Consider the following 26,775-nt stretch of genomic DNA (forward strand, 5'->3'; position numbering starts at 1 on the left):
TCAGGGCTGCTCTCGATCCATTCTATGCCCAGCATGTACTCGGGGTATATATGCAATATAAGAACTAGCTACTTTTTGGGGAGGCTTTAAATAAACCATTTTTACTTCTTTAATCTTTTATGAGGGAGAAAGACATGATACTTATTTTGACTGGTATTGGAATATTTGGAAAAAAAAATTCAGAATACTTTCCCATTTGAGTACTTTTATGACCTTTTAATTACATCGTTCTTTCTAACTGAAGTGCTTATGATGTGTTTGAAAGTAACCCTCTTCCCTGAGTGATACGGGTTTTCAGTTTGGCTCAGTTTGCTTTCCCTGTGCCTACCATATGCGCTGATAATGGATTCCTTCAGTTTCAAATGCCTCTGATAATACTGTGATGCCACAGATCATCAACCAACCGTGAAGCAAAATTAAAAATTTATACAGCATGTTAATTGTTTTGCACTTACCTTACGTCCATTTCACCAGGGAAGTATTAGAGCTCTCAGTGATGATACAGATACACATCATTATTTTATCTGTAGTTTAATTGCTTTATATACATATCTGTCTGCAAAACAGCTGAAGGTACATGCAGTATCTGCACTGTTTTTTACAGCAGTTCTAAAAATTATCTAATGCTTAAGATAGCTTTAGCAATTTTCAAATAAAATTACTTTCTATTTTAGTTCTATGATCATAATTTTCTAAAATACATGGTCAGTATCAATACCTACTTTGTTCCAGATATGTTAAATTACTGCCACTGAAGTCATGTTCTCTGTGAAGACAGAATTGCAAAGAGGACAGTAGCACAGAAAATTTTTCAGTGTTTTTCCTGACTGATGATAGTACAGTCTAATTTTAATGTGTCAGTCTTTATCCATAGTGTTTCTAGTTGGGGAGAGAGGGAATCCAAATCTTTCTTTCAATTATTGCTAATGAAAACTAAAATAAATGACTTTAATATCAATCATTTCAGTTCCTTTTGACATATACATTGCAAGCACATTGATTCTGTCTTCAACAGTAGTTGGCCAGAAGAGATTGTGACCAAAACAGACAATGGGTGTCGTTTTATTATTGGTTTACCTCAGGGAGATAATAGAAGCTATTGGTAATTCCACAAAGATTGTTCTGACCAGCATCAGTTCAGTTTCAGCTTCCCACCGCTCCAAAATGCTGAAAGTAACATGACAGCAATTTCTTTTACCTGAATATTTTACTAACATTAGAGAATTCCATGGTTTGCACTTACTGCTTTGATTTACTTTGACAGTAACAAGCATTTCAATTTCTTGCTTTCTTCCAGACGGCCGATGAAGGTTCCACTATATCCTGTGTTGTGGAGCGTACGAGGGGAGCCCTAGACTATGTGTATATAAATTACATTATCTCACAGGTTGATTCCACTGGCATTAATTACTCTGTTACCGATTTTTCTAACAGCAGTGGCACTATCACGTTCCTTCCTTGGCAGAGATCAGAGGTAAACCCTACCTTCCTATTAACTATTCATCCTGCCCTTTGCAAACCTGCTGGAAAATACCTTCTGAGGATGCTTGAGTGGTTATCGTACTAGAGAGTCTTTCCTTCACATGGCTTTTGTTACATTTTGCAGGGGTTTTGGCAGCCCTGGCAACTGCCAGGTGATATTATAGATGCTTATGGATCTGTGTGTACCTCAGTTCAGGGATCACCATGTGTACACGTGTGGTGGAATGCACATAATATATGTTTACATACATGTACATATATATGGTTTTATGTGTATCTGTATGTATACTTGAAGTGTACATGGTTCTGGGCTGAAATAATGGATCCAGCTATTTTTGAAACTGGAAAATGATCAGGGTTTGATCAGAGTTTTGGAAATCAGATTTATCTCCACATCTATTAAATTGACAGCAGTAACGTTGACTGCTGTAATCAGGTGTCTTGCAATTACTCTTGGCCATGTTCTGTCCCTATTTCTGTGAATTCAGTTCTGACCCACAGCACAGGAATTTTACATTTATTTGAAGAAGAGGTGTGGGACCACAATACTTTAGAAAGTTAATGTCTCTTTTCTATCAGTGTTTGTAAAGTAAGAAGGCTGAACTGTTAGAAAATACTGTCCTCAGTTTCGCTTTTGTCACTCTCTTGAAGTCAGTATGGACTGACTGAAACCCACTGACACCATTTGAAAGGATCCCAGTGGCTTCACTGGAACTGCGGATCTAATTGCAATTAAACAATGTAAGTGATTAGAGCTTGGCAAAAACACGTGTTATCTGAAAATAGTTTCTTCATGTCACTGTTCATTCCACTTTAATTCTCCATGGAATCATATTAGTGCATTGCTCCGCTATTACAGTCACATAAAGCAAAAATTTCCAAGGGTATTCTAGTCTGTCAGCCTGGATGAGACCTGCCTTATTCTGTCTAGTGGCAGAAAAGGTCTGGTATACCCACTCGCTTCACTGCTTTGTGGTCCAATTTATTGTCTACATATGAAGGACTTAATGAACATGGCCCTAAGAAACATCCTGGGAGCAGTTGGTTGTCAGGTGAGATATCCTAAGAGACTTCCCACTGATGTTTGTAAGGTACTCATTCCCATGCCTCTAAATACGATCAGCTACCTAAACCTTTTAATCTGTACGTTTGTCTAATTGTGTCACATTGTATAGAAAGCTGGGATGGTCTGAGGGGAATGTGTTAGCCTGTGCAGATCTGCAGCCTCAAGTGTCAGGTGGCATAAAACCCTTGCTTTACTTGCTCTCTAAATTGGATTAATCACTGTAAAGCACAATTTCTATGAGGTTTTGGACTCTATCAGATATTTCACTTTCACTATAAACAATTTAAATGATGCTTATGTTAAAGTAGATAATAAATAATTACTTTCTTGGTTGCATGTATATGTGATTTGAAGCACTTGAGAAAATATGCCTTCCATCTCTGGCAGCTTGGTAAAGATGGTTTTGGAATGCATATCCTAAACATAAAGTGTTATCCTAGAAGTTAGGTTAAATTACGTGGAAAGCAATAATGTTGTCTGCATTACTTTCAGAACTACGGACTGACTAATCAGAGAATTTGATGAGTTAAGCACGGTCGTGAAAATCCTACGTGATATATGTTGCATGGTTTGATTTCTCCGTGATTTGGTCCTTCTCTAGGTCTTAAATTTGCATGTTATTGATGATGACATTCCGGAGCTAAATGAATATTTCCGTGTGACATTAGTCTCTGCAGTGTCTGGAGATGGAAAACTAGGTTCAACTCCTACCAGTGGAGCTAGTATAGATCCAGAAAAGGAAACTACTGATGTCAGCATCAAAGCCAGTGACCACCCATATGGTAACAATGATGGAGATGATACGGTCTTGTTGCAGAAAATTGTATAGTTATAGCGCAACAGATAAAGTATATGCTTAGCTTTGATAGTTGAGGAAACAATGCCAAGTATTCCACTTCATCTAAATTGAGTTTAATTCATAATTTTTATATGAGAGTGAAAACTTACCTGCTTATTCTTGAGAACATTACAAAAAGGCATCAAAGCTGCCCTCCAAACAGGCAATGATTCCTTTCTCAGAACCGCAGAACAAATGAAGGTTGCATGTAGATGACCCTGTTCAGATTTTTCTCAGATGAGAATTTGTGAAGGAAAGAGACATTTCTACATGCTTACTATACCAAGAAGTACCCAATACTGTGACTACATTGAAGCTCTTTTGGGAAGAGTTGATTTCATTATTGTGCTGGGGCTTTATCAAGACTGATGCATATATCAGTGAGAGAGGGGAAAGTACAACGCACATCCCTGAAAATAACATGATTGAGTCCTTAAGGCATATCAATAATTGTTTTTGTTTAAATTTCAGAAATGTTAAATATAGATATTAAAAATGCATATTTCAATTTAGTATTATAATTTAGATTTGGTGGGAGAAGCCATGTAAATAGTACTTCTTGTCTGCCAGGTCTGCTGCAGTTCTCGGTGGGGCCACCCCCTCATCCAGGTGAGGAAATGATTCTGCCGGCCTCTGCTGTGCCCCATATTACCGTTAAAGAAGAAGTTGGACACATCAGGTTACTGGTAGTTCGTGCACAAGGCCTTCTTGGAACAGTTCTGGTGGAATACAGAACAGTGCCACTTACAGCTTCCAGTCCTAAAGATTATCAGGTATGGCCATTGCCAGGGTGTGTGCTAGAGTTATTTGTCCTGGAGATAGCCTTCAATATAAGTATTTTAGCCCTGCTGTGATGCTGTTGACAGAAACGTTTTGTTTTATATGGTGATGTGATTAATGAATCTTTAATACTCACTTAAAAAAATATATGTTATTATGGGACCTTCGTCTCCGTTCTGTGCAGCATGTTGTGTTTCCTAGGAAAAGCCTCTCGTTTTGACTTTTTATTTTTTTTTAAGAGAATTGTCAATTCAGCAAGAAGGGATGTTTGATATTGTTGCTGAGTATATCAAACTTTATATGAGCATTTAGGTACAGGTTAAGGTGATGTTTGTACATACTAGGATTTGTACATGTTCAAAAAAATATCCTGTGTGCAGCTGTGTTTGTTTGTGTAACTGATATTTGTGCAGAAAAATGTAGATGGATGCACATGCTCATGATTCTTTTTCTCATAACAAAAGTTAAAAGCTTGAATGAAGAAATGGAGATGTTTTGACAGAGACAAACAAAATCAAGGTTCTATTTCTTTTTTCACATGGATTAAAATATTAGACTTGAACAAAAATGTGAAGAGCTTTCATATTGCAGGCTGTTGTGGCCACGCTGGAATTTCAGCCAGGAGAAAGATACAAGTACATTACTGTTAACATCACTGATAATTCCATTCCTGAACTGGAAAAAACTTTTAAAGTGGAGCTGTTGAATGCAGAGGGAGGAGGTAAGGCACATACACCAATCCATTGGTTATATTTTCATGATCTAGTGTTCCATTAAAATCTTACCTTTCTTAAGTGCACTATTTCCATGTTATTTCTGAAGACAAACCCCTGCATCCCTATTGCAGACAGCTGTAATTTTCTTTAGGAAAACCGTTTTGTTAGTCATTGCTGAAAGCCACCAGATCCCCAAGAAAGTGTATTATTGCCATCCGTTAGGTCATTTAAACGAGACTGCTGCTTTTCACGTTACATAGTTTCATGGTTGGTAATGAGAATTAAAATAATGTGAAAAATATATAATTTCAATTTTTTTAAAAAAGTCAATATTTATAAAATATTTAAGGCTAAACAGTCAAAGTGGTTTTTCGTCTGCCACCTGAGTGAAATTAGAGGAATTGCCATACACTGGCTCATAACCCATTCCACTGGCTTATAGCAATAGGAGACTGTGGATGGTGAGAGGCCTAGAGAGCTGAGCTGGAGGGTAGCTGGTAGCTCTGTGGAAAACCAGGAAAAGTACTTTTTTTTGGTGAGGTCTTAGTCTTGCAAGAGATGTCAAGCATCAGCACTCCTGCCACATAAAACCACTCAGCCCTTACAAAATATGTTTGCATTGGAGAAAATTTTTAAGGGAGATTGTACAGCTGGTAGGAGGGACAAAACAAAAAAAAGTTATTACAAACATTGGCAGCCATAAATTGATTTTTAAACTGATGTTATTTTTTTAAGAAATACAGAAATACGATGCCTTCTGGGAAGTTACAGCATACTACCTTGAATGTCCATAGTGCTAAGTGGCACTACGGTACAATGTAATTATTGTTATGATAAAAGCTTCAGACCTTTTCACTGAATAGTTCTTTTGTTAAACAAACTTTTCACTTTAAATTATTTTCTTAGTCAGAAAACTTACAGCTAACTTTAGTAGTTCACTAGGCAGATGCCCTCTTAACACAAATATCTTTCTGGCCTTTCAACACCATTGCAAGCAAAAACATTAGGGTAAATTCTTCGTTACTTAAGCTTTCCTCAGATTTTTCCAACCTTCTGACACATGTTTTGGCTTTGTGAAAAAATATTAGAATAAGAGAGTTTGGTGTGGGAGGTGGTGTTGTGTCTTAGGCCCCATTCATTTTTTTATTCACATTTCCATTTTCTCCATGAGAGACCTCATTTAGAAGTGAGAAAGGGGAAATGCAAAGAGGGGACACAAAGAGGGAAAGATAAAAAAAAGACAACAAAGGTGTATGTGTTTTCTTTCCCTCTGACCTCCCACTGCTATTTCAAATTTCATACATTAAATAAGAGGTGGCATGTGCAATACCTTTCCTGGCTTTTATCAGAAATCCTGTGTACTTTCATATCCAAGATTTATGTCTTCCTAGAATACTTCCCTTTCTCTCTCTCTCGTCCAGAAATGTTTAATTTACTTTCTGCTTTCTCTTTATTTATAAATATATATATGTGTATATATCTGTATGTCTGTAATCTTAAAGTTGCTGAGCTCTTTAGAAATGATGGCAGTGGTAGTGGTGATGGGAACATGGATTTCTTCCTTCCAACTGTCCATCAACACGGTAAGCATTTTCGATTAATCCTATTTTTCATTGCTAACTGGAATATCCTTCATAAATTGCTATAGTGACACAATTTGCCATAGTCTTGCTTGCAGTTTCAGGTTTATGTTAATTTTTATTATTTTCAGGTTTATGTTTAATTTATGTTTATCATAAAGTTCCATCAAAATATTCTTTCCCATTTTAATTTAGGCATAATTTCAGTAGCAGTCAGTGTCTAGCGTAACACAGAAAATAACAGCTTCTATACCATCAAAATTCATTGTTGTAAACCACAAAATAGTAATTCCAGAAGTACAGTTTGCTTTTTGGTCTCCAGAAAATTTGACAGTTTTCGAAGATGCTTTTTAAATTGCAGGTAATTTAAAAATTACCTGGTTGTATGCTTTGATACATGCTATGTTGCTTTGATTCTCTGCATGTCAAAAATAATCTTAAAGAAAGGTAAGCTGTGTTAGGTTTTTTAAAGGAATGTTTTGATTATTTTTCATTTCTTTTCTTTACACTTGTATTTATATTATGACATACAGAAAACACAGATAATTTAATACTGAGAAAACGTAAAAAATGCTAGATGTGAAAACCAACATAAAATCTGAGAAAAAAGCCTAATCATAGAGGACTTAATTAAACCCTACAGACGTGAAAATGTTATATGGGCATCCATTATCCAAACTGAGTAATTTTTTCCACTGTGACAGCCTGATTTTCAATTTTATTTGTAAATGCAAAGGATTTCAGTTTGAATCTGAGAGTAAGTCTGTGGTTTAGTCACTTTTTGGACCTTCCTCCCTTTTTTTTTTTTTTTTTAAGTGCTGTTCCCTTTTTCCTTGTTTCCAGAATTGGTTTTCTTAAGTTCAGGTTCTGAGCAGCAAGTTATCACACCCAAGAGAATCTTTCTAGTAACAAAGGTCTCTGGACTTGGTTTTTTTTCTTTGTTTTTCATTCCAATTTTTTTTAGGATGAGGCCTACATTCATCTGGTCTATCTGCTTGCACTGTAGTTTGCCACGTACTCCCCACTTTCCTAAATTTTGCCCCATTTTCATTCATTAAACATTAGTTTTGTTTCTCTTCCTCCCTGAAAATATTAATGTTTATTATGTTTTTTTGTTGCGCAGTTTCATAAAAGGGCTGTCAGGACTGCTTTATTGAAAGTCAGTTCCTTATCCATGTGGATAGGTATCATACATTCCAAAAAATCAGCATGAGTCCTCCATTCATCCTCCTCTGTGTATTTTTTGTAACATATTTCGTGAGCTGTTTTCTTTCATGTAAGAAAAGATGCTAGCAAAAATAACCCTCTTTGGAACTTGCACTTAACAGCTAGCTTGGGAATTGCATCCCACATCCTTGTGACTATTGAAGCTTCTGATGACGCTCACGGTGTGTTTGAGTTCAGCACTGAGTCGCTCTCGGTAAATGGAACTGAGCCTGAAGATGGAGACAGCAATATTGTCCTGCAGGTTAGAAAGCTCCGAGTCTCATATTGCTGTGCAGTCCTTTTCTGTCTCTGTTTTCACTGGGCATTCTGTGGTATTTTTGCCATGTATATAGTGTTTGTAACATCTTCATCATGCGCATCTGTTTTGCCATTTCATACTGGATTTTCTAGTGTTTATCATTCAGCTTGAAGCTAAAATGATGTGATAATAATATCCACAGGTTCAAAAGTACATCTACTTGTTTACATTTGAGGTACTACTATCTTAAAGTAACAGCGTTGATGATACAAGAAATAGAGCAAAGCTGAGGTAATAGCGATTACACTGTTTTTTAAAACACAAATTTATTTTTATCACTTAATTTCAGTGTCTTTGCTTAATTCCATCCCATACCCTTGAGTTTTTATTTCTCATAGAACAAAATATGCAGGTCTTTTTCTTTTTCATTTAGGTTGTGAGAACACATGGGACCTTGTCTCAGGTGACACTGGATTGGATCATAGTCTGTGATCTTACCAACGACCTGATCTCCACAGACGGGAGTGTAACATTTGATGTTGGCCAAGCAAGAGCAAATATTACCATACAGGTTTCTCCTGATGAAGTTCCTGAATTGGATAAGGTGTTTTCAGTTTTGATCATCAATGTCTCCAGTGGTCGTCTTGGAAATCACACTAATGCAATATTAACTGTTTTAGCTAATGATGACCCCTATGGAGTCTTCATCTTTTCTGAGCGAAACAGACCAATAAAAGTTGAGGAAGCAACAAAAAATATCTCCCTGACAATAATAAGATGTGGTGGTCTCCTCGGTAGAGTAATGGTGACATACAGGACTATGGGCGATGATGAAAAGTCACCCTTTCTTCCACCTGATGTTGTTAGAGCAGTAGAGGGAAAAGATTATATACCCATCACAGGCTACGTGATCTTCACAGCCAATGAAAGTGAAGCCACAATATCTTTGCCTATTTTGGATGATGATGATCCTGAGAGGTCTGAATCTGTTTTTGTGGAACTCAGCAGTATTGTTTTGATTGAGAAAGTACAGGATCGGCCAAGTAAGTATCTTATGTACGTAAAACCTACAATTTAAATATGAAGGCTAGTATTTACATTTAATAGGATAAAATGCAGAAAGTTAAACGATAATCTTTTACTTCTGCCAAACTCTGTATACTTAAGAAATCGGAGTTTCCTGCCTTGTTTGTTGTTGGCATATACTTTCTTTAGCCTGATATTTTGTCAGGAATTTCTTTAGCCCTTTTGCATCACCTTACACAAGGTCTTTCAGGCCAAAGATGTTAAAGTATAGGTTTTGCAAACTAGTACCAGTTCATCGGGTGTTGCCTCTGTGAAGCCCAGTATCTGGAAATAACTAAGCTAGTTTTGCTTATTGAAAGGCAAAAAAGCCTTTTAAAAATAAAGTGGTGTACAATTACAGCTGCATGCACCTCTCCTACGATGAAAGGTTGAGAGATTTGGGCTTGTTCAGCCTGGAGAAGAGAAGGCTCCGGGGAGACCTTATAGCACCTTCCAGTACCTGAAGGGGCTACAAGGAAGCTGGGGGGGACTTTTTACAAGGGCCTGTAGAGACAGGACAAGGGGTAACGGGTTTAAATTGAAAGTGGGGAGGTTTAGGTTAGATATCAGGAAGAAGTTTTCACGGAGAGGGTGTTGAGGCACTGGAACAGGTTGTCCAGAGAAGCTGTGGATGCCCCATCCCTGGAAGTGTTCAAGGCCAGGCTGGATGAGGCTTTGAGCAACCTGGTCTAGTGGAAGGTGTCTCTGCCCATGGCAGGGGGGTTGGAACTAGATGGTCTTTAAGGTCCCTTCCAACCCAAACTGTTCTGTGATTCTGTGTTACATTTTTAGCGTACAGAATGTTTGCTTCATCCGTCATTCAGATAAATTCAGGTGATTACTGTCTTCAAAGCTTCTTGGTATGTCTAATTGCTGCCCCACCCCAGATTGATCTTGATGTTAAGGGAAACTTCAAATGTAATTCTGCTGGGAGGTTGAAATCTAATTTTTATTTCATCATAGCAAGTGTGAAAATGAAATTCTTCTGAACTGTATTGGTCTTACTACTGGCCCTATGGACAACAAACTAACTAACTAAATCTATTTATGGACAAATAAATAAATAAACAAACACAGCACCTTACCTTTTTTAAAAAAAAAAAATATGGCTTGTATACTGCACAGCAGGGTAGAACAATAAGTTATTAAAAATTTTGATTTTTTGCCATAATCCAAACACCAAAAGTATCTTGGTGCTGTTTGTCCAGTTCTAAAAAAGTTGATTTTGTTGAAAGCGTGTGGCAACTAACCCCTAAGCTCACATGTATGTCTATGAACTCCATAGCCCTAGATAGCAAGCATCTCAGGCACCCCCTCACTAAGTTTTCTTTACGTTTTCAGTTGTAAATTCTCCTCGACTTGGATTAGCGGGTGAGACAATAGCACATGTAATTATCAATGCCAATGATGATGCTTTTGGAACACTTCAGCTTTCAGCTTCAACTGTGCGAGTTGCTGAAAATTATGTTGGACCAATCATTAACGTGACCAGAACTGGGGGAATATTTGCAGATGTTTCTGTGAAATTTAAAGCTATGCCAATAACTGCGACAGCTGGTAAGAAATCAGAATAGCAGAAGTATGCAGTCTGTGTTGAAGTGGGAAGAGCATACTATATGTTCTGAGAAGTCAAAGGAAACAAGTGTGCGTTGAATGCACTATTGTATCGCAGTAACATAAGTACAAAACAATAGCAGTGAGACATTTGATGGCTTTGCTTAACAAATAGATAGCCAATAGGAAATAGGTCTCTGTGGAAGCGACCATACATCAGCTTTCAGGAAGCTCTGAGACATCAACACTGAAGAACTAATAAAGAAAAATGAGTGAAACAGTTGGGGTGATTCTTTCCCAATCTTCAAAAAGGAAATTAAAGAAAAAAAAGTATTAGTGTTTGTAGCTACTGTTTATTCCTGTGCACATATTAAAACCCATCATACATTATTGGGGAGGAGGTGAAAGCTGGGGACTCAGCTGTAAAGCAAACAGGCAAAACCCCATCAAAACCCAGGAAGACTTGAACTTCTGAAAATGGGAGGTTAAGTTCTCCAGTTGGTCCCTGTGGCAGAGAGGGTACATAAAGAAAGGAGCAAACTTAGGGAAGTGTTCAGTTATACCCACTTAGCTATAAATTAAACCCACTGTATTTCAGCTGTGTCCAAAACTGAATAGGCGGGTGGTACATGCTCTGAGAACTGCCGTTTTAGTTTCCCTTTTATGTAACAGACCTCGCTAAATAAGTGTGTAGTTAAATTGATGTCAGAGTATGCTTTCAATTTGTTTCTGAAGTGGGGCCATTATCTAGCATATCACAGTTGTGCGTCTAGACATTCTTAGAGACTAGTTTGCCCAAAGTGAGGTCCACACACAGAATGTGCCCTTTACTAAAATCCATTTTGACAAAGGTGCTTCTGTTCACTTTTATCTCTTGGAAAGCCAGAGAGCAATTAGAAATCAAAGACAGAAACATCTTGGTAGTGTGACAGTGTTGATGGAGGCAATAATGGACCTTTTGTAACTACCTCGTGGGCTAACAGTGCAACCTCTGTGTTGGCCAAGCCAAGTTTTATTTTAATCCATCCAGATATCTAAAAGGCAATGAGGAGTAAAAAGTCTGCATTGTCTGGGTCTGGAGATAAAGAAAAAAAACCCATAAAACCATGGAGGAGTGCATGTGTAAGCATAAAGAGAAGTATTATGGATGATGTTCTATACACTGAACAATAATTCATTAATATTCTGTGTTTTTTATTATTTATTTTTTTATCTACAAATCTAGGCGAGGACTACAGTGTAGCCTCATCAGATGTTGTCTTACTAGAAGGAGAAACAAGTAAAGCTGTGCCAATTTATATAATTAATGATATCAATCCTGAAGTTGAGGAGTCATTTTACGTTCAGCTGCTGAATCAAACAACAGGAGGAGCGTTGCTGGGATCTTTGACTAGGGCAGTCATAACTATTGAGGCTTCTGATGACCCCTTTGGATCCTTTGGTAAATTAGTCTCATTTGCATATTTTCTCTCTTCTGTTAACATTTTTGCTGCAGATTTGTGGGTGAGCTGTTACTGAGCAACTGAATAAAAACCTTCAGAGGACAAAGAGGAAGCCTGGATGGACAGTAGAGTAAAAGATAAGATAAACTAAACAGGTTATTAAAGAGTAGTGGCGCTTTAATGTAAAAAAAGAATATTTAGTCAGTTGATACAGCAAGATTTTGGGATCTCTCAATAGAGATAAATGGATTTTAATTTGCTTTTTTATTTTTTATGTATTCTAAGTACTGCATTGCTGCAGTAGGTTTAAGCCAAAATCTGCGTTCTAATATCTGTTGCTTAAATAATTTGATGTCTTTGTTTTACTAGATAATCAGCCAAAGGAGATTTAAAAATCTGGGTAAACTGAAAAATATAAAGAGAGATTAAATGACATTTTCTTATTTTTCTGACAAGTACTTTAGTTTTCTTCTGTCTGTTATTATCAATAAAGTGAATTGTGTATACTTTCCAAAATTAGTTTTTTTAGTCAGGTTTTGAAAACAGTTTTGGTGATTTCAAAAATTCAGTGTTTGAGACATCTATCTTTTCCCTGTCTTTTTCCTGCCTTTTCCTTTGACTTACCCTTTTCTCCCTTCAGTACCCTATTTAATTCCTCTTGTTCCATTTTGTCAGTAGAGGAAAGAAAGAAAAAATGTCAAAAATAAACAATTCCTGATGAGTAATTAATTAATTCTTAAAACAATTCTTTAATTGAAGTAAAGCTTTTATTAAAAACAATTTTAGATGGAATATGTTGACTTATTTCTTCAGTAAGTGATATTAAAGCTGCTAATGAGTTTTCTACTGGGATACTTATGGAATTGTCTTTAAGAGCTCAAAACCAGCTCATGCTTACAGTAGGTATGTTGGAATGAATTTGGGCTTAGTTTTCATGCTAATTTCCCCTGTAGATGAAAATATTAATACTGAGAGTTCACTTTCAAGTTTAAAACTCATTAAAAGCGATTTGGCTTTGCAAGTAAATGCAATCCAGTGAAATAAAACTATGTACTTCAGGATTTGGTATTTTTATTTTCAATTTCATTGTTAATGAAATAAACCTCTCTGCTACACTTCAGTTTTTCAGATTACTGAATTCACTGTGGAGGAGCCTGAATTTGGATCGGTAACCTTAAAACTGCCAATCATCCGCAATGCTGGGACACTCGGTAACATTACTGTTCAGTGGGTTGCTACCATTAATGGACATCCTGCTGATGCTGACTTGCAGGTCGCCTTGGGTAATATTACTTTTGCCCCTGGGGAAGCCATTCAGATGTTGGTGTTGGAAATCCTGGCTGATGATGTTCCTGAGATAGAAGAAGTAAGCAAAGCAGTTACATCTTTCTTGAATACTATTAGAGTTTTAACTTGTTACAGAAATGTGTGTGAAGAAAAACAACATTCTGTGAAGAAGGTGCAAGATTTTACTTTGTTGTGGTTATTGTTAGAAATACCAAAAATTGTTTAGCTGCATTATTTCTTTCCCTTTTTCTTTTTTTTTTTTTGAGATTGTCCATGTAGAATTAACTCAGGCCTCCAATGGTGGTGCTATTGGGTTAGATGGCGTGGCAAATATTGTAATACCTGCCAATGATAATCCTTACGGCACAGTTTTCTTTCATCAATCCTTATATCGAATTCAGGAGCCACTAGAAGGAAATTTGCTTGCAAATATAACGGTCAGGCGAAGGTTTGTATAATGTCTTTTTATTTATATCGATTATATTTTTTTCTTTTGTCTATAATTTCAGATGTTATGCTGCTTTTGTATAAGTATGTACGTCGATTTCTTGGTCTGCCAGCTCTACGCATTTTTATTTCATATACATTGCTTTTGAACTAGATTATTAGAAATTTACATAAAGTACTTAAAGGTAACTTTCATTGTAATGCACAATGTAAACCTAATATACACAGGCTACTTCAAGCTACATTAGGCCTATTTAATCATAAGATCATTTAAAGTTGCACAACAGCCTGTTCCTGTGATTTGAACTGGAGGATGAATTGGGTCAACCCTTGTGGGGTAGAAAGAAACAAGAAAAGGAAAGAGGTTTTTTGCATGTGGTATGATATCCTGAGAATACCTATGAAGGAAGATGACAGAGTTGGGCAGCACAGGCATTATATTCCTTGCCAGCCCAAAGAAGGCTGAGCTAATTCAAATGTTTGAAAACATGCATTCTTAACATTGCTACCCAGGCTATAAATAATCAGATGTGATTACCACAAAAAAAAGGCAACCCAGTTATTGTGGTACTAGCTTTGAGGGAATCCACTCTAATTAGTTATTTGGAGCTTTCCAGTAATTCAGAAAGGGCCAGTCAGTTTTGTTCAGGTTTATTATTAACCCGGAAACATACAAAATGTTAGACGTACTTCATGAACTAACATTACTTTTTAATTTTAATGTCTTTTAGTGGGGGAAGGTTTGCTCCGCTGCAGATATTTTACAGCACTTTTGAGACTGATGTTGTAGCTCTTGCCATTGAGCAAGGCCAGGACATCCTGGCCTGTTACGAGTCTCCTGTACAAGGAATTCCAGAGCAACCATCCAAGACCAGAGTGAACGTGTCGGCAGCGAGTGACCCACTGTATGCCTGTGCAACTCAGTGCCTAAAAGAACAAGCGTGTTCAGCCTTTACATTCTCCGGTGCCTCTGAGATTCCTCTCTGCCTTTGGCTGGTATCAGAGATCAGCCCATTAACTAACACTTCGGCATTCTGGACCTACCAGAAAAACATCACCAGTGCTTCGGCTCTCTTCAGCACTCAAGCCATTGCTGGTAGTGATTATGAATCTGTTACAAGACAGTGGGCCATAATGCAGGAAGGGGAAGAATTTGCAAATCTCACTATTACCATTCTCCCTGACAGCCTGCCGGAGTTAGATGAGACGTTCACCGTATCCCTTTTAAAAGTTCAACTAATGAACATCTCAGCCAGCTTAGAAAATCAACCCACTGTAGGACAGCCAAATACTTCCACAGTTGTCATAATGATGAATGGGGATGCATTTGGAGTATTTAAGCTCTACAGCGTCAGTCCCAATGCCACAGAGAAAGGTCTGTATATTGAAGTTGAAGAACATCCTCAGACCAGAGTGCACCTAATGATACACAGGACAGAAGGCAGCCTCGGTCAGGTGACAGTGGAATGGCAAGTGGTTGGTGGAACTGCTACCCCAGACTTGGATTTTGTTGGTGTTGGTGAGATTCTGGTGTTCGCTGAAGGTGAGGCAAGGTTTTGCATTGGTTTCTGTTTTATTAAACTAAAGAAAAAAGAACCTGACAGGCACTCAGTCCTCTGGGTGTTTTGATCAGTGATGTCTTATTCTTAGGCTAGACCTCCCTGAATACTCAGGATATATACAAAAGATATAGATATATCTATATATATCTCATGATGTTGCAGAACACACACAGTGTTAGTAAAATAAATAAATAGATGACAAGCATAGATACCTAGAGTATTTTTTGAAGAAATATAGCAGTGTGCATTATAAAGATTGCCTTTTCACCAAATAAATAAGGGATAGTAATGCTGAAAATAGTTGCTATATGAAGAATAATGAAAATGAGAGTCAGGCCTAAATGCCGTTTTGTTAACCTATAGTTGGTACAGCAATAATTTTTCATGATGGCTCTTTTTAGATTCCGAGATCATGTTGATTTCTGTAACACAACACCATAATAAAACCAGATTGCCGACAGGATGAACAAGTTAATGTCAGACATTGTTAAGTACCACACAGAATGGCAGATACAGTTTTTATTTTCAAATTCAGAGTTGGCTGAACAGCCAATTTGAATGTAATTTATGGGAGTATAGTAAAGATTCTGGTGTGGTGGCTAGCTTGCTAAATCATGTGAACTCAAAAGAATGGTTGCCAGCAGTGATGCTGAGCCTGACATCTAACTACGTTAGTGGTTGTAAGTTTAGTAAAAACTTTCTTTAAAGTAGCAAGAAATATGTGTTATCTTGTAAACTGATATTCTCATGGTCATAAAACACGGGATATGCACATGCACTGAGCAGCAGGTTTGTGTCATCAATTATAACGGATTATAGAGGCTGGTAATTGATCATGTTTGCTGTTTACACTATCAGTCTCTGATAATCCAGAAGACAAGTAACTAACACAATGACAGCCCATTTTAATGCATTCCCTGGCCCAGTAAACATATGGAAATTGAAGGTACATACTTTTGTACATGTTTCCTAGGCAACTTAAGCACTTGGTAGGTTTTTTACAAGGTGATATTCCCCTTTTCTAAGTTAAAGTTGAAAGTCAGAGAACTTACAATGCAAATAAATATTCTAGACATTCAGAAATTATACCTACATTGTTGAATTTCTACATAATATATTTAATAATTATATTGGCTTATTGCAATTTTTCAGTATTAATTGAGTAAAATTTCATAATGACATTCAGTAACTTCTAGACAGGGAAATAAATACATAAATAAGCTTCATGTCCTTTTTTACTTTTTTCTTATTTATTTTCTACAAAAGGAGATGATTAAGTCTTTTTGAAAGGTGATACCCATGTTCACACATAAGTATGTGTATGTTCTTCTCTTTGTAGGGGAAACAAAGAAGATGGTCACGCTAACCATTTTAGATGATCCAGAGCCAGAGGATAATGAAAGTATTATAATCAGCCTGGTCCATACTGAAGGAGGGAGTCGGATTCTGCCCAGTTTTGACACGGTCACTGTGATTATTCTAGCAAGTGACAACGTGGCAGGAATTATTAGCTTCCAGACAGCCTCAAGATCTGTTATTGGTCGTGAAGGTGGGTTCTGTGTGTTGACCAGACTCTGTTTAACATTAGCTTCCATCTCCATGCTCTCTGTTAGATAATCATGACTGAGTGACTGGATCACTGTTCAGAGAATTCCAGCAAGCAGAGAATAACCACATACTTGGCATGTATTTCTTTGAATTTTTAACTTTTGCAAGCATAGAATTTAAATAGAAGCTGTGGAAAGGATGAGTACACCATTTCCGAAATGTCTCATCATCTGTGCTTTCCTTTTTCAGAAGGTCATGCCTTGCATCTATTGGTTTGCATTTCACAGCTCCTTTTAGCATTTCTTTTCTTATTAATTTATACCATACTCCAGAAATGTCTACAGCTCATCATACATACCTCTTAGCAGTCATGATTCTCATCTATCAGTGGCTTACTTAAATATTCTAGACAGTAGTCCCACAGGAAGATTAGGATTACATCTTCCCTCATCCTGACTCAATAACCTGCTCTTTTAAAATTTTCTCTTTATGCTCTTTTATGGTAGCTAATTTAGGAGTGTAGCAAAGTTGGTATCATCACTTATCATGACATTTGAGAAAGAACATTAATAATTTGGTATGGACCAAAGGTTTCTGCTACTGCCTTAAAAGACCACGTGGTGTGCTTGATCTAATGTTTGATGCAGTTTTCCATAGGATAGCAACAGTACTAATGTTGATTGCAGGGAAAGTTAACAAAACAGAAATTTGCTGTCCAGGAATGTGTGCATTGCATTTTCTGTCAGTTTTTCTCAACCAAACATGTTCTGTTGTTTTCCAGAAATGAAAGGACATCATAACCTTTTGAGTTTTATCTAGGTGTATTTTGTGTCAATTTGGTGCTATTGTGTGCCTTGTTTTCATCCTTTATTCCTCCACATTAATGGTTCTGACCTACCTGCCAAGCCAGCTGCACTCTGGCAGGCTAAGAAGAGTTGTTAATGACCACAAGGTATTAATGCAAACTGTTTGTATCCCAAAGGTTGCAATGACCCTGAATGCTTTCCACTGGTTAAATATTATTCATAGCATGCTAGCAAATACTGGCCATTTTAAGCTGAAATACTATGCTATAGTTTGGAAATTCCTATTCCTCAAGCTTGTGAAAAATAGTGCACTGTCTTACAGCAAGAAGATTCAACCAAACTAATTCCTTTTGATATAAAAAAAAACCAAAGAATGAGCTAAAGCCTTTAGATAATTTCAGTGTTTGCATTTCATTTTCAGTATCAAGTTTTTTTTGTTCTAAAACCAAAATTTATTAGACCTAAATCCAAAGATGATTATCTTTTGTTGTATCATTAAACAATTTCTGTCAAGCAAATCTGTATTATTTTCAAGCTGTGCATACCATTTATCATCTCATTGAGGGCAAGGGTAGCATTTTAGTACAGGCAGAGGCATGTAAGAGTTGTGTGGCTATGACTGTATTAGAGGAAAACGCACTCCAGTAGCTTGACAAAAGGGAGAAGAGTAGGTTGGCTGAGGCCCCCTTCTCCCTTGATAAATGTAGAAATCTAAAGATATGGATAATGTGATTAAATATTAAAAATGCTAAAACAGTGAAATTAACCTAATAACACTTCTAATCTTCAGAAATCAATTAGTACTTCTATTAGATTTTTTTTCTGGATAGGGATGCCAGAGATTTTGGAAAAGCTGACTGAGGAACACAGGTCACTAAGGAACAACCTGGGGTCTGTAATGTACTTCAGGTTTCTTCTTACTGTTTGGGTTACAGTGCAACAGGCTTCTGCATCATAAAGCATTTTGTCTCAGTCTTTAGTGAAAATTCATTGTATTACATAGTGCTGTATTGGAATAAGTTTTGTCTAAATTGTGCATTCTGCAATAGTACTAAAATAAACATTTTTCTCTTAAAAAATGCACAAAATTGCAACAAATACACAAAATTCTTAAAAAGGATACAATTATTTCAGTGCAGTTTTAAATAATATGACAGGGGGACCTGTAAACTGTCAGTCTATCCTCAGCTATCTGACTGAAGGAGAATTCCTGTGATGTCACTAAAGTTCTGATTCTTTTATTCTCTTAGAAGGAACATGCAACAACTTAAGACCAAGATATGAACATTGGTATATCTCCAAGACTGAACTGAATTTTGAAATGTTGAGGCTAAATAACACATACTAATCCTATTTACTTGAAAAAGGGTGTATAAAATTCTTGTATTGCTTCTTCACAGGTTTATATTTGAATTAATTATATTAAGGTCCCTTGAAGTTGGTTGTTCACGTCTTTCTCATTGGCAGCCAATATATATGGTTCTCTCACATTTTCTGACCAAAAGAACACATCTAGAAAATCTTCAAGTTGTTTCTGCCGGTTTTAGCTATACAATATTTTCCTGCAATGTAATAGACTGATTGCTTCTTACAGATGCACATTGCCAATCGATACTGATTATTCCAGAAATTATTGAAAAAATAAATTAGAAATTATTAAATATTAATGTTTTTATTTTGAGGTTTCTATTTTTAGAATTATAAATTACTATTTTCTGAATGTTTTCCAATACTTATGATATTTGTAATTAAAACTTACATACACGGAACATAAGTGTAATTGCAAGCTTTTTTCTGCAGGCACTGTATAGTCACAAGACACTGCAAATGTGAGGGAAATGTGTATTTCTTGCCAGTTAGCTGTTGTAGAAAACTATTTGTGTTACAGCTGATACATACAGCATTTACTGCTTTGTGTAGTTCATAGGCATTGCTGTTCCGAGTGTGCATGTTTTGATGGGTGTTTACTTTCGAAGTTACTCATCTGTACTGGGTTCACTCATATTTCATTAGTCCTTTTCAAGAGTGAACTAAACCCAGAAAAAATCAGGATGAAAAAGTGTAGATTTGGGGTTTTTTGTTTCAGTACAAACCCAAATGTGTTATGTAACTACTTTGAACCTCACTATTAAAAATACTAATGTCTTTCAGAAAAATTATTTTAACTGTGATGCATGTTTTTGGCTTCTCATTTTTAAAATTTATGTGTATGTAGAAGTGGAAACCCTAAAATGTTGCGTCTCATCCTTTATTCCTAGGAGAACAACTGCAATTCCATCTTGTAAGAACTCCCCCAGGACTGGGAAATGTTACTGTTGAATGGAAGATAGTTGGGCATAATGTAAAACAGAATTTTGAAAACTCTTCTGGAATACTCTTTTTTCCTGAGGTACTTCCATAAGCAAAGCTAATGGCTACAGGAGGATGTTGTAATTAGAACTGAGCTGAGAAAACAAGTGTGCTTTTATAGCAGTCTTTGTTTCTTGATCTGATTATTTACTTGCTCCTTTACTCTTGGAGTTCTAAACTGGAGGGAGTTTATAGATTTTGATGCTTTAACTTTACGTGTCTTAAAGGTGTTGTTGAAAATACATATGATACAGTGGTATCACTTGCATTTTATACAATAATGACTAATCAATTTATCAATAAAATAAATAGGAGGCCTTGAATACAACACTGTATGTTCACTTGCTGGATGACCATATTCCTGAAGAAAAAGAAGAATATCAGATCATCCTGTACAATATCAAAACAGAAGGTAATGCAGAACTACAGCCTGCCGTATCTTAAAACTGCCATTTAGTAGTGCCGTATTTTCATTTATATTAATCCATTTCTGAAGTGTAAGACTAAGCAGACTGCAACTGTTATAAACTAGGCGAAGTGCATTCACCTCTTCTTGATCCTTATTTGTGTATGTATATATATATATATAAACCCCAGAGTGTATTTGTAGTTTTCCTTAATTGGTTTTAAACCTGATTTAACTCTGCCCATTTAATTCAGTGGTTATTTCCCTCCTTTTAACTGAACACACTAGTGTGTTCTAGATGCAGTTGCCATGAAATAAGCGGGTATTTTTATCTTTTAAAGCAATCTTGTTATGCTGCAAACTGGCTTTCTGATCTGTCTCTGAATTCAAGGAGGTCAGAATATTTTATTCTTGCCATTCAAATTATAATGAGAAAAGAAGCATGAAACTGCATCTCTACTGAAATACCCTTTGTTAAACTTCAATTAATGTCAAAACACCAAACTAACTTGGATATGGATTGTGTTGCTGCTCTGCCTTACCAAATGTCCAGAATAATTTGTTGATTCTTGTAATCCATCAGGATAAGCATAAATTAACATACCAACAATTATTCATCAAGGCAACACTTGGAAAAAAGAGCAATTTATTCATGGAATGATGGAGAAATCAAATATAATTTTAACTTTTGGAGTTAATTCCTGGGAAAATTTTCTCTTTCCTTTTACAATAGACGAAGTTTAGGGAAGTTGCTATTTGGCACTGACCCATTAAATTTTCTTATTTCCTAATAAGGTTTTGTGACTCTATACTTAGTATGCATACCATTCCTGTTGTGACTGTAGCTTCCTGTGTTTGTTATAGAATGTAAATATACATACATTCCACACCATCCGTAAACTTCAGTGAGTGCATCATGCATTTAATTTAATTTCATTTGCACTCTTATTGACTGTAATTTGGATGGAATAATAGCAGTAATACAAGACAAAAAAAAAAAAATTGTTGCATGACACTCTATTCACTGTAGTCCATTGGTTCTTTTGCAGGAGTTTCTTCTTCAGGTGCTGCTGTCTTGGATAGTCAAGGATATGAAGCTGTTCTGACAGTAGAAGCTAGTGATGAACCACATGGAGTCTTGAATTTTGCCTCCCCATCCAGGGTAGTTTCAATTCCAGAGGAAAACAAAACAGTTCAGCTTTTTATTAACAGAGAATTTGGATCTTTAGGTTAGTATAACTCCAAGAGAAGTTATTGGTAATCATTAAGCACATAAAAGCCATGACAAGGAGGCTGGAAATTTTTAAAAATCTTGGATAGAGTAAATATTTTCAGAACTTCTAGGCTTCTTAGTGCAGGCTTAGAAGCTCAGTTTTAGTTAAAACTGGAGCCATATCCCTTGTTTCCACAGCAAGAAGCCTTGGGTGCTCTGACAGAGCTAGTTGGATATTGTGGTTATACCTTTATGTCTAATGAATCTGTTTCAAAGTGTTAGTGTCTCCGGAAGAAGTAAAAAAAAAAACATATAGGAAAAGGAGCTTTTATGAAATGATTGTTCACACATATTTCCCTCTTAAACTTTCAGAAGTTGTCAGCTTAGGAATGTCTCATGGAAAAAGTTGCATTCACACCACTGAATTGAGTTTATGTTCTCTGAGAATTTCTTATTCCTTTTTAAATCACTTCGTCTTACAACATCCTCAAAATTAAGTGGTGCTTAATTGCAGAATTCAGTAATGTTTGGTGCGCAAAAATATTTTCTTGTGTTTGTTGCCTGAGAATTTCAGGTTATAATGTGAGATAAGATGTGTGATCATTTCTGATTTACCTTTTTAGACTATATTTAGACCTCAGTGATAATCCCTCTTATTTTGTTTTGTTTTATCTGTTTCGAAGTGAGGTGACCAGTTACAATGAACATTCAAGATCTGAACACACCACAGATTTGTAGAGGCCATTTAATGACATTTCCCTTTTTTCCCAATTTCTGTTATAGTATCAATCAGTATCTAATTTACTTTTGGAACACTACTTGGGATTCTTTATGATAAGTATCCCAAGTAAATGTAAGGTCTCTAAGTCTATCATTATTTATTAAAACTAAGATTCTTTTATACCTTATATTTTATTTCATACAGACCAGCTTTGAATTTCACCTGTCATTTTATCTCCAGGATCACTCTCTTTAAGTTTGCAACTTGACTTACTCTGGCAGATTAGCGAGACATGGCTTTATTATAAAAAAAATTATGTATAACTTTTTTCACTTGGTATCATTCATCAGCATGTCCCTTAATTTTTACTCTTTATTGCAGTCTCTGTCAATCTGCCTTGGAAGGAAATTATATTTATTAATCTGTCTTTCCCAGCACTCTCTTTAGACCCCTTCTTAGATATCAGTTGTTCCTGAAACATTCTACTTCCCTTGGCACCAACCCTGATATTAATAATAGATTAGATGTCCCAGGCAGTACTTCAGCAGTGTAATATTCCACAGCACCTCAAATACCTGAATACATTTGGTTCTAATGCTTTTTGAGTCCTCTGATGTTGGACAAATCAAAGGCTGGACTGAAAGCATGTTAAAAGCAGTAATAAAGTTCCTTTGGCTCCTGATAAATCTTTTAATACTTCTGTTTTGCAGTTTGTCTTTTCATTTTGTGGATGAGTATTTGATCTCTTTCCTTCATCTGTTCCAGGGAGCATTACATAAGGATTTAAAAAAATGTGGGTTTTGTCACAATTTAAACAGGTGCTATCAATGTTACGTATGCCACAGTTCCAGGACTGGTCACCTTAAGCAATCAGACGGAAGGGACCTTGGCTGAACCAGGAGCTGATTATATAGCTGTTTCTGGCTCACTGATTTTGGAAGAAGAAGAAACATCAGCTGCCATAAATATTACTATTCTAGAGGTAAACTCGAAACCCTTTCATTCTATACTGATCTCTGTGAAATCTTGGAACCTAAAGTTAGCAACCTATATATTACTTGAAGCTATTTATTTCATTGTCATTTGGAAAGGTGGTTTTTATCTGTAATGTTAATATCACAGAAGGACAAATAACAGAAAGCAGCTGTTGCAATGCATAAATGAGATTTAGCTGTCTCATTAATACTTTACTGTCTGATATTCAGAACTGTGCAATTCACTGCTGCTACAGGCTCTTACATTCTCAATGGTTGAGGTTTATGCCTTTGAAATTGGGCAAAAAATTATTCACAGTTATAGTTCAGTGTCACCGCAGAAGTGCTTTTCATGAAATATAATGCCTTACTTTGTAATTCATTCAAGGTTATCAATTTTACATCCAATAAAGGTATTTTTGAAAATTGGAAAAATAAATTAATTTTAGTGTTGCTATAATATTGGAGACTTCTAGTGCATTGCTTTTTGGTGACCTCTGTGACAGTCTGTTAAAGGAACATACAACAAAGATGTACTGAATCTGTGTTTTGCAGGATGATGTGCCAGAGGTGCAAGAATTCTTCTTGGTTAATTTAACTTCAGTGGAACTAATCATGAACCACTCAACTTCATCCCCACCTAGGCTGGGTAAAACATCTTACACAGATTTATCTTTGGCTTTTCTTTTATATAAATTGCATCCAGATTACATTACTCTGGCATATTACTATTAATTCCATTTACTTGCTAAATATGCCAGTATGAGACAGGACATTCTGAAAGAAACATTGTAGGATATCAAACATTCATTATTACACTTGCTTCTTACTTTTTTAGGCTCTGTAAAGATTATAAGGCAATTTTCATAGAGGTGTTAGTAATTAACAGTTGGAGAGCACGAACATGTGAAAAGTTTTATTGGAAGTAATCTGATTTTCATTTTCAAGGTGGAAACAGCATGTAAAAAAGTCAATTTATGTGTAAAAAAACCCTTTATACTTTCATTCACTCTATTGAAAATGTTGTTTTATAAGTCTCTATCAGATTTACTTTTAGGAGTCATGTCCTCTGCTTTTCCTACCCTTCCAGTGAACTTCGTTTATCATTTGGCTAGTTATCTCCTCATTCTGCTTCTGAATGCAGTAGCATAGCTGCCATTGGATTTAAGGGCAGTTAGTTATATTGATTATTTCTAACATCATCTTTGACTCTTTTCTTTTTCTTTGCATGCCTATAGAAGTGACTGAGTTAATTCGTTACAGATTGAAAGGTAACTTGCTAATTTGTAGGGAACTGAGCTGTGATTAGTTGAGTCTAAAATCTAAAATACAAAGAGTAACATTATAATATGTATTCTTCTGATCCAAATTGTGTTGAATGCTGTATAGTCTCAACTTCTGTTGTAAGGCGTTGGCATTCTCCTTGAATCCTACCATTCAGCCCTGCTGTGATATCTGTGTTGAGTTAAATGTGCTTAGGATGAAGAGGTAATAGTTTTAAACCATGGGGCAAAAATTTGTCTTCATTGTAAAATGTCACTACGAATTCTGTTACCAGACTGTTTTCTAATCTTATTTACCCCTGTTGGTGTGTTTTGATTTGTTACGGTTGGCAGTTTAAATCCTTGTTGGTGCAACGCATTTGTTTAGAATTTCTAGCAGTCCCATACCCTATAGAAGATACTTGAAGTCCTTCTAGGAAGTGTCTCGTATCAAAAGAGATGGGTGTTCTGCATGTGATAGAGGCACGTGCAGGCACATCTGGAATAAATTGTGTGTGCTGTTTCTGTCATGGCCATGTGCATGCAGTATGCAGGTAAGTCCGGAATGTCTGTGATGCAGAGTTGGACACACTCAACTTAAGCGACCTTCATTTCTGATCTGAGTCTTCACTGATAACGAGCAGAAACAGCAAACATAAAGGCAGTTCTGTTGTTTTTGCCATGCTCCTCTTGCTCCTCTCTTCTATGGGAGAAGGAAGAAAGAGCCTGGCTCAAACACAGAAGTGCAAGGAGTTAAAATCCAGGGAAAATGGTCAACAGCTGAGAATGATGAAAGAAAAAGTAATAAATTTAATGAATACAAGAAAGAGCTAAGATGGGGGAAAGGAGCATGGGGGCGTCAGGGTCGGGAAAGTTTGCCAGACTTGAAATAAGAGGTTTGATATCGAAGGCAACGTTTTACAGATCCCGGGTGAACTGAGCTGACTGTGACACAACAAGGGAAAACGCGGGTTCGGAGTGGTGCTGAAAGGACTGTTATGGCTAGGACTCCCTCTGGATTTCTAAACTTTGGATTTCTAATGTCTCAGTGACATTTCTTCTGCTTGTGTAGAGGTTTTGCAGCTACTGCTGATGTTCTTCGCTACCTCATAGTGACAAGTTTAGGTTCATGGCAATGACCTTTTATTTAGTGTTATCTGAATTGATAGAAATTTTTCCTGTGGATATAGATATAGTATATTTGCTACAGGTGCAGTGGAGTCAGTTCGTTGTAGAAATTGCCATTCCTTTTTTCTTTTTAAGTCTTATTGAAAATAAGTTTAAGTAAATTAAGGTAGTCACGTGGTGCTGTTGTCTGGATTAATTAAGACACTGTTTTCTTAGAAGAATCAAGTTCTGACTGTCAAATTGTGGTCTCTGAAAGTAGCGGACAATTCTGGCATTAAACTGTTATTAAGCATTTTTACAGTATGTACAGTAATCTTTCTAAGTTACTGTGAAGATGCATGCGTCTTTATGGAACAATAGATTGTTGCAGTACATAAACAGCTTACCAAGGAAGTAATAATTCTGTATTTGTGGCAGAAGCTGAGGTGTGTGCCAGTAACTTTTATGAGCAGGCACTGAAATATGAATAAGAGATGAAATACTGGGTCATTTATTATTCTTTCTTACTCATTTTCCCACCCATATTCAGAATGGCGCAGTCTGCAAAGTGTTGAGTATCATCATAATAAACACACATAATGAAGATAAATTGAGATTCCATTACAAATCTTACTTTTGGTATTTCCTAATTTTTATGTGCTATGTTTTGCTTTCTAAATTTTCTTTAGTCTTTTTCATGTGCATTATTAAATGTAACAGTGGTAATTAAGGGCACTAGGTTGCAGTTCCAGTAATAAGGTAGGAAGGAGAGCCTTTCTTGGAGCCTTTCCTATTACCTTTCTCACAACCATTTTCTTCTCCACATTTTAGAAATAGAAAAGTATGTATTTTTTCTACAAAATTTGGAAAAGATTTTTAAAAATGCTTCTATTATTCTTGAAAATAATGAAAATGGACTTTATTTTTCTTTCATTTTTGTCCTGTTTTCCATTGTAGATGTGGAAGGTTTAGCTTCTCAAATTATTATTGATGCTAATGATGGAGTAAGCGGAGTAATTGAATGGGAAAGCACCAAGTAAGTCTTGAATCCTTGAACGACTCAGTGTGTCAGCTAGTGGCTGGGGGTGGCCAAATTATTTTATTT

At 36.3% G+C, this 26,775-nt stretch overlaps 1 protein-coding gene across 1 annotated transcript in view; it reads left to right on the forward strand.

Annotated features, from left to right (window-relative positions):
- Nucleotides 1–2,495: 2,495 nt before the first annotated feature.
- The window catches only part of LOC104515776 (G-protein coupled receptor 98-like), a gene marked incomplete at its 3' end in the record, with an annotated part of 32,607 nt that continues 8,327 nt past the window's right edge, over nucleotides 2,496–26,775 (forward strand). The window contains exons 1-16 of the mRNA XM_010159875.1: nucleotides 2,496–2,534; nucleotides 3,150–3,330; nucleotides 3,957–4,159; nucleotides 4,758–4,887; nucleotides 7,791–7,930; nucleotides 8,361–8,970; nucleotides 10,334–10,549; nucleotides 11,772–11,987; nucleotides 13,110–13,354; nucleotides 13,542–13,723; nucleotides 14,454–15,265; nucleotides 16,624–16,833; nucleotides 21,443–21,622; nucleotides 23,146–23,309; nucleotides 23,857–23,950; nucleotides 26,628–26,706. Of these exons, the coding sequence (XP_010158177.1) occupies nucleotides 2,496–2,534; nucleotides 3,150–3,330; nucleotides 3,957–4,159; nucleotides 4,758–4,887; nucleotides 7,791–7,930; nucleotides 8,361–8,970; nucleotides 10,334–10,549; nucleotides 11,772–11,987; nucleotides 13,110–13,354; nucleotides 13,542–13,723; nucleotides 14,454–15,265; nucleotides 16,624–16,833; nucleotides 21,443–21,622; nucleotides 23,146–23,309; nucleotides 23,857–23,950; nucleotides 26,628–26,706 (3,701 nt within the window). The remainder of the gene's footprint in view (nucleotides 2,535–3,149; nucleotides 3,331–3,956; nucleotides 4,160–4,757; nucleotides 4,888–7,790; nucleotides 7,931–8,360; nucleotides 8,971–10,333; nucleotides 10,550–11,771; nucleotides 11,988–13,109; nucleotides 13,355–13,541; nucleotides 13,724–14,453; nucleotides 15,266–16,623; nucleotides 16,834–21,442; nucleotides 21,623–23,145; nucleotides 23,310–23,856; nucleotides 23,951–26,627; nucleotides 26,707–26,775) is intronic.

The sequence above is a fragment of the Eurypyga helias genome, unplaced genomic scaffold (genome assembly GCF_000690775.1).
Source record: "Eurypyga helias isolate BGI_N326 unplaced genomic scaffold, ASM69077v1 scaffold37989, whole genome shotgun sequence".
Classification (NCBI taxonomy): domain Eukaryota; kingdom Metazoa; phylum Chordata; class Aves; order Eurypygiformes; family Eurypygidae; genus Eurypyga; species Eurypyga helias.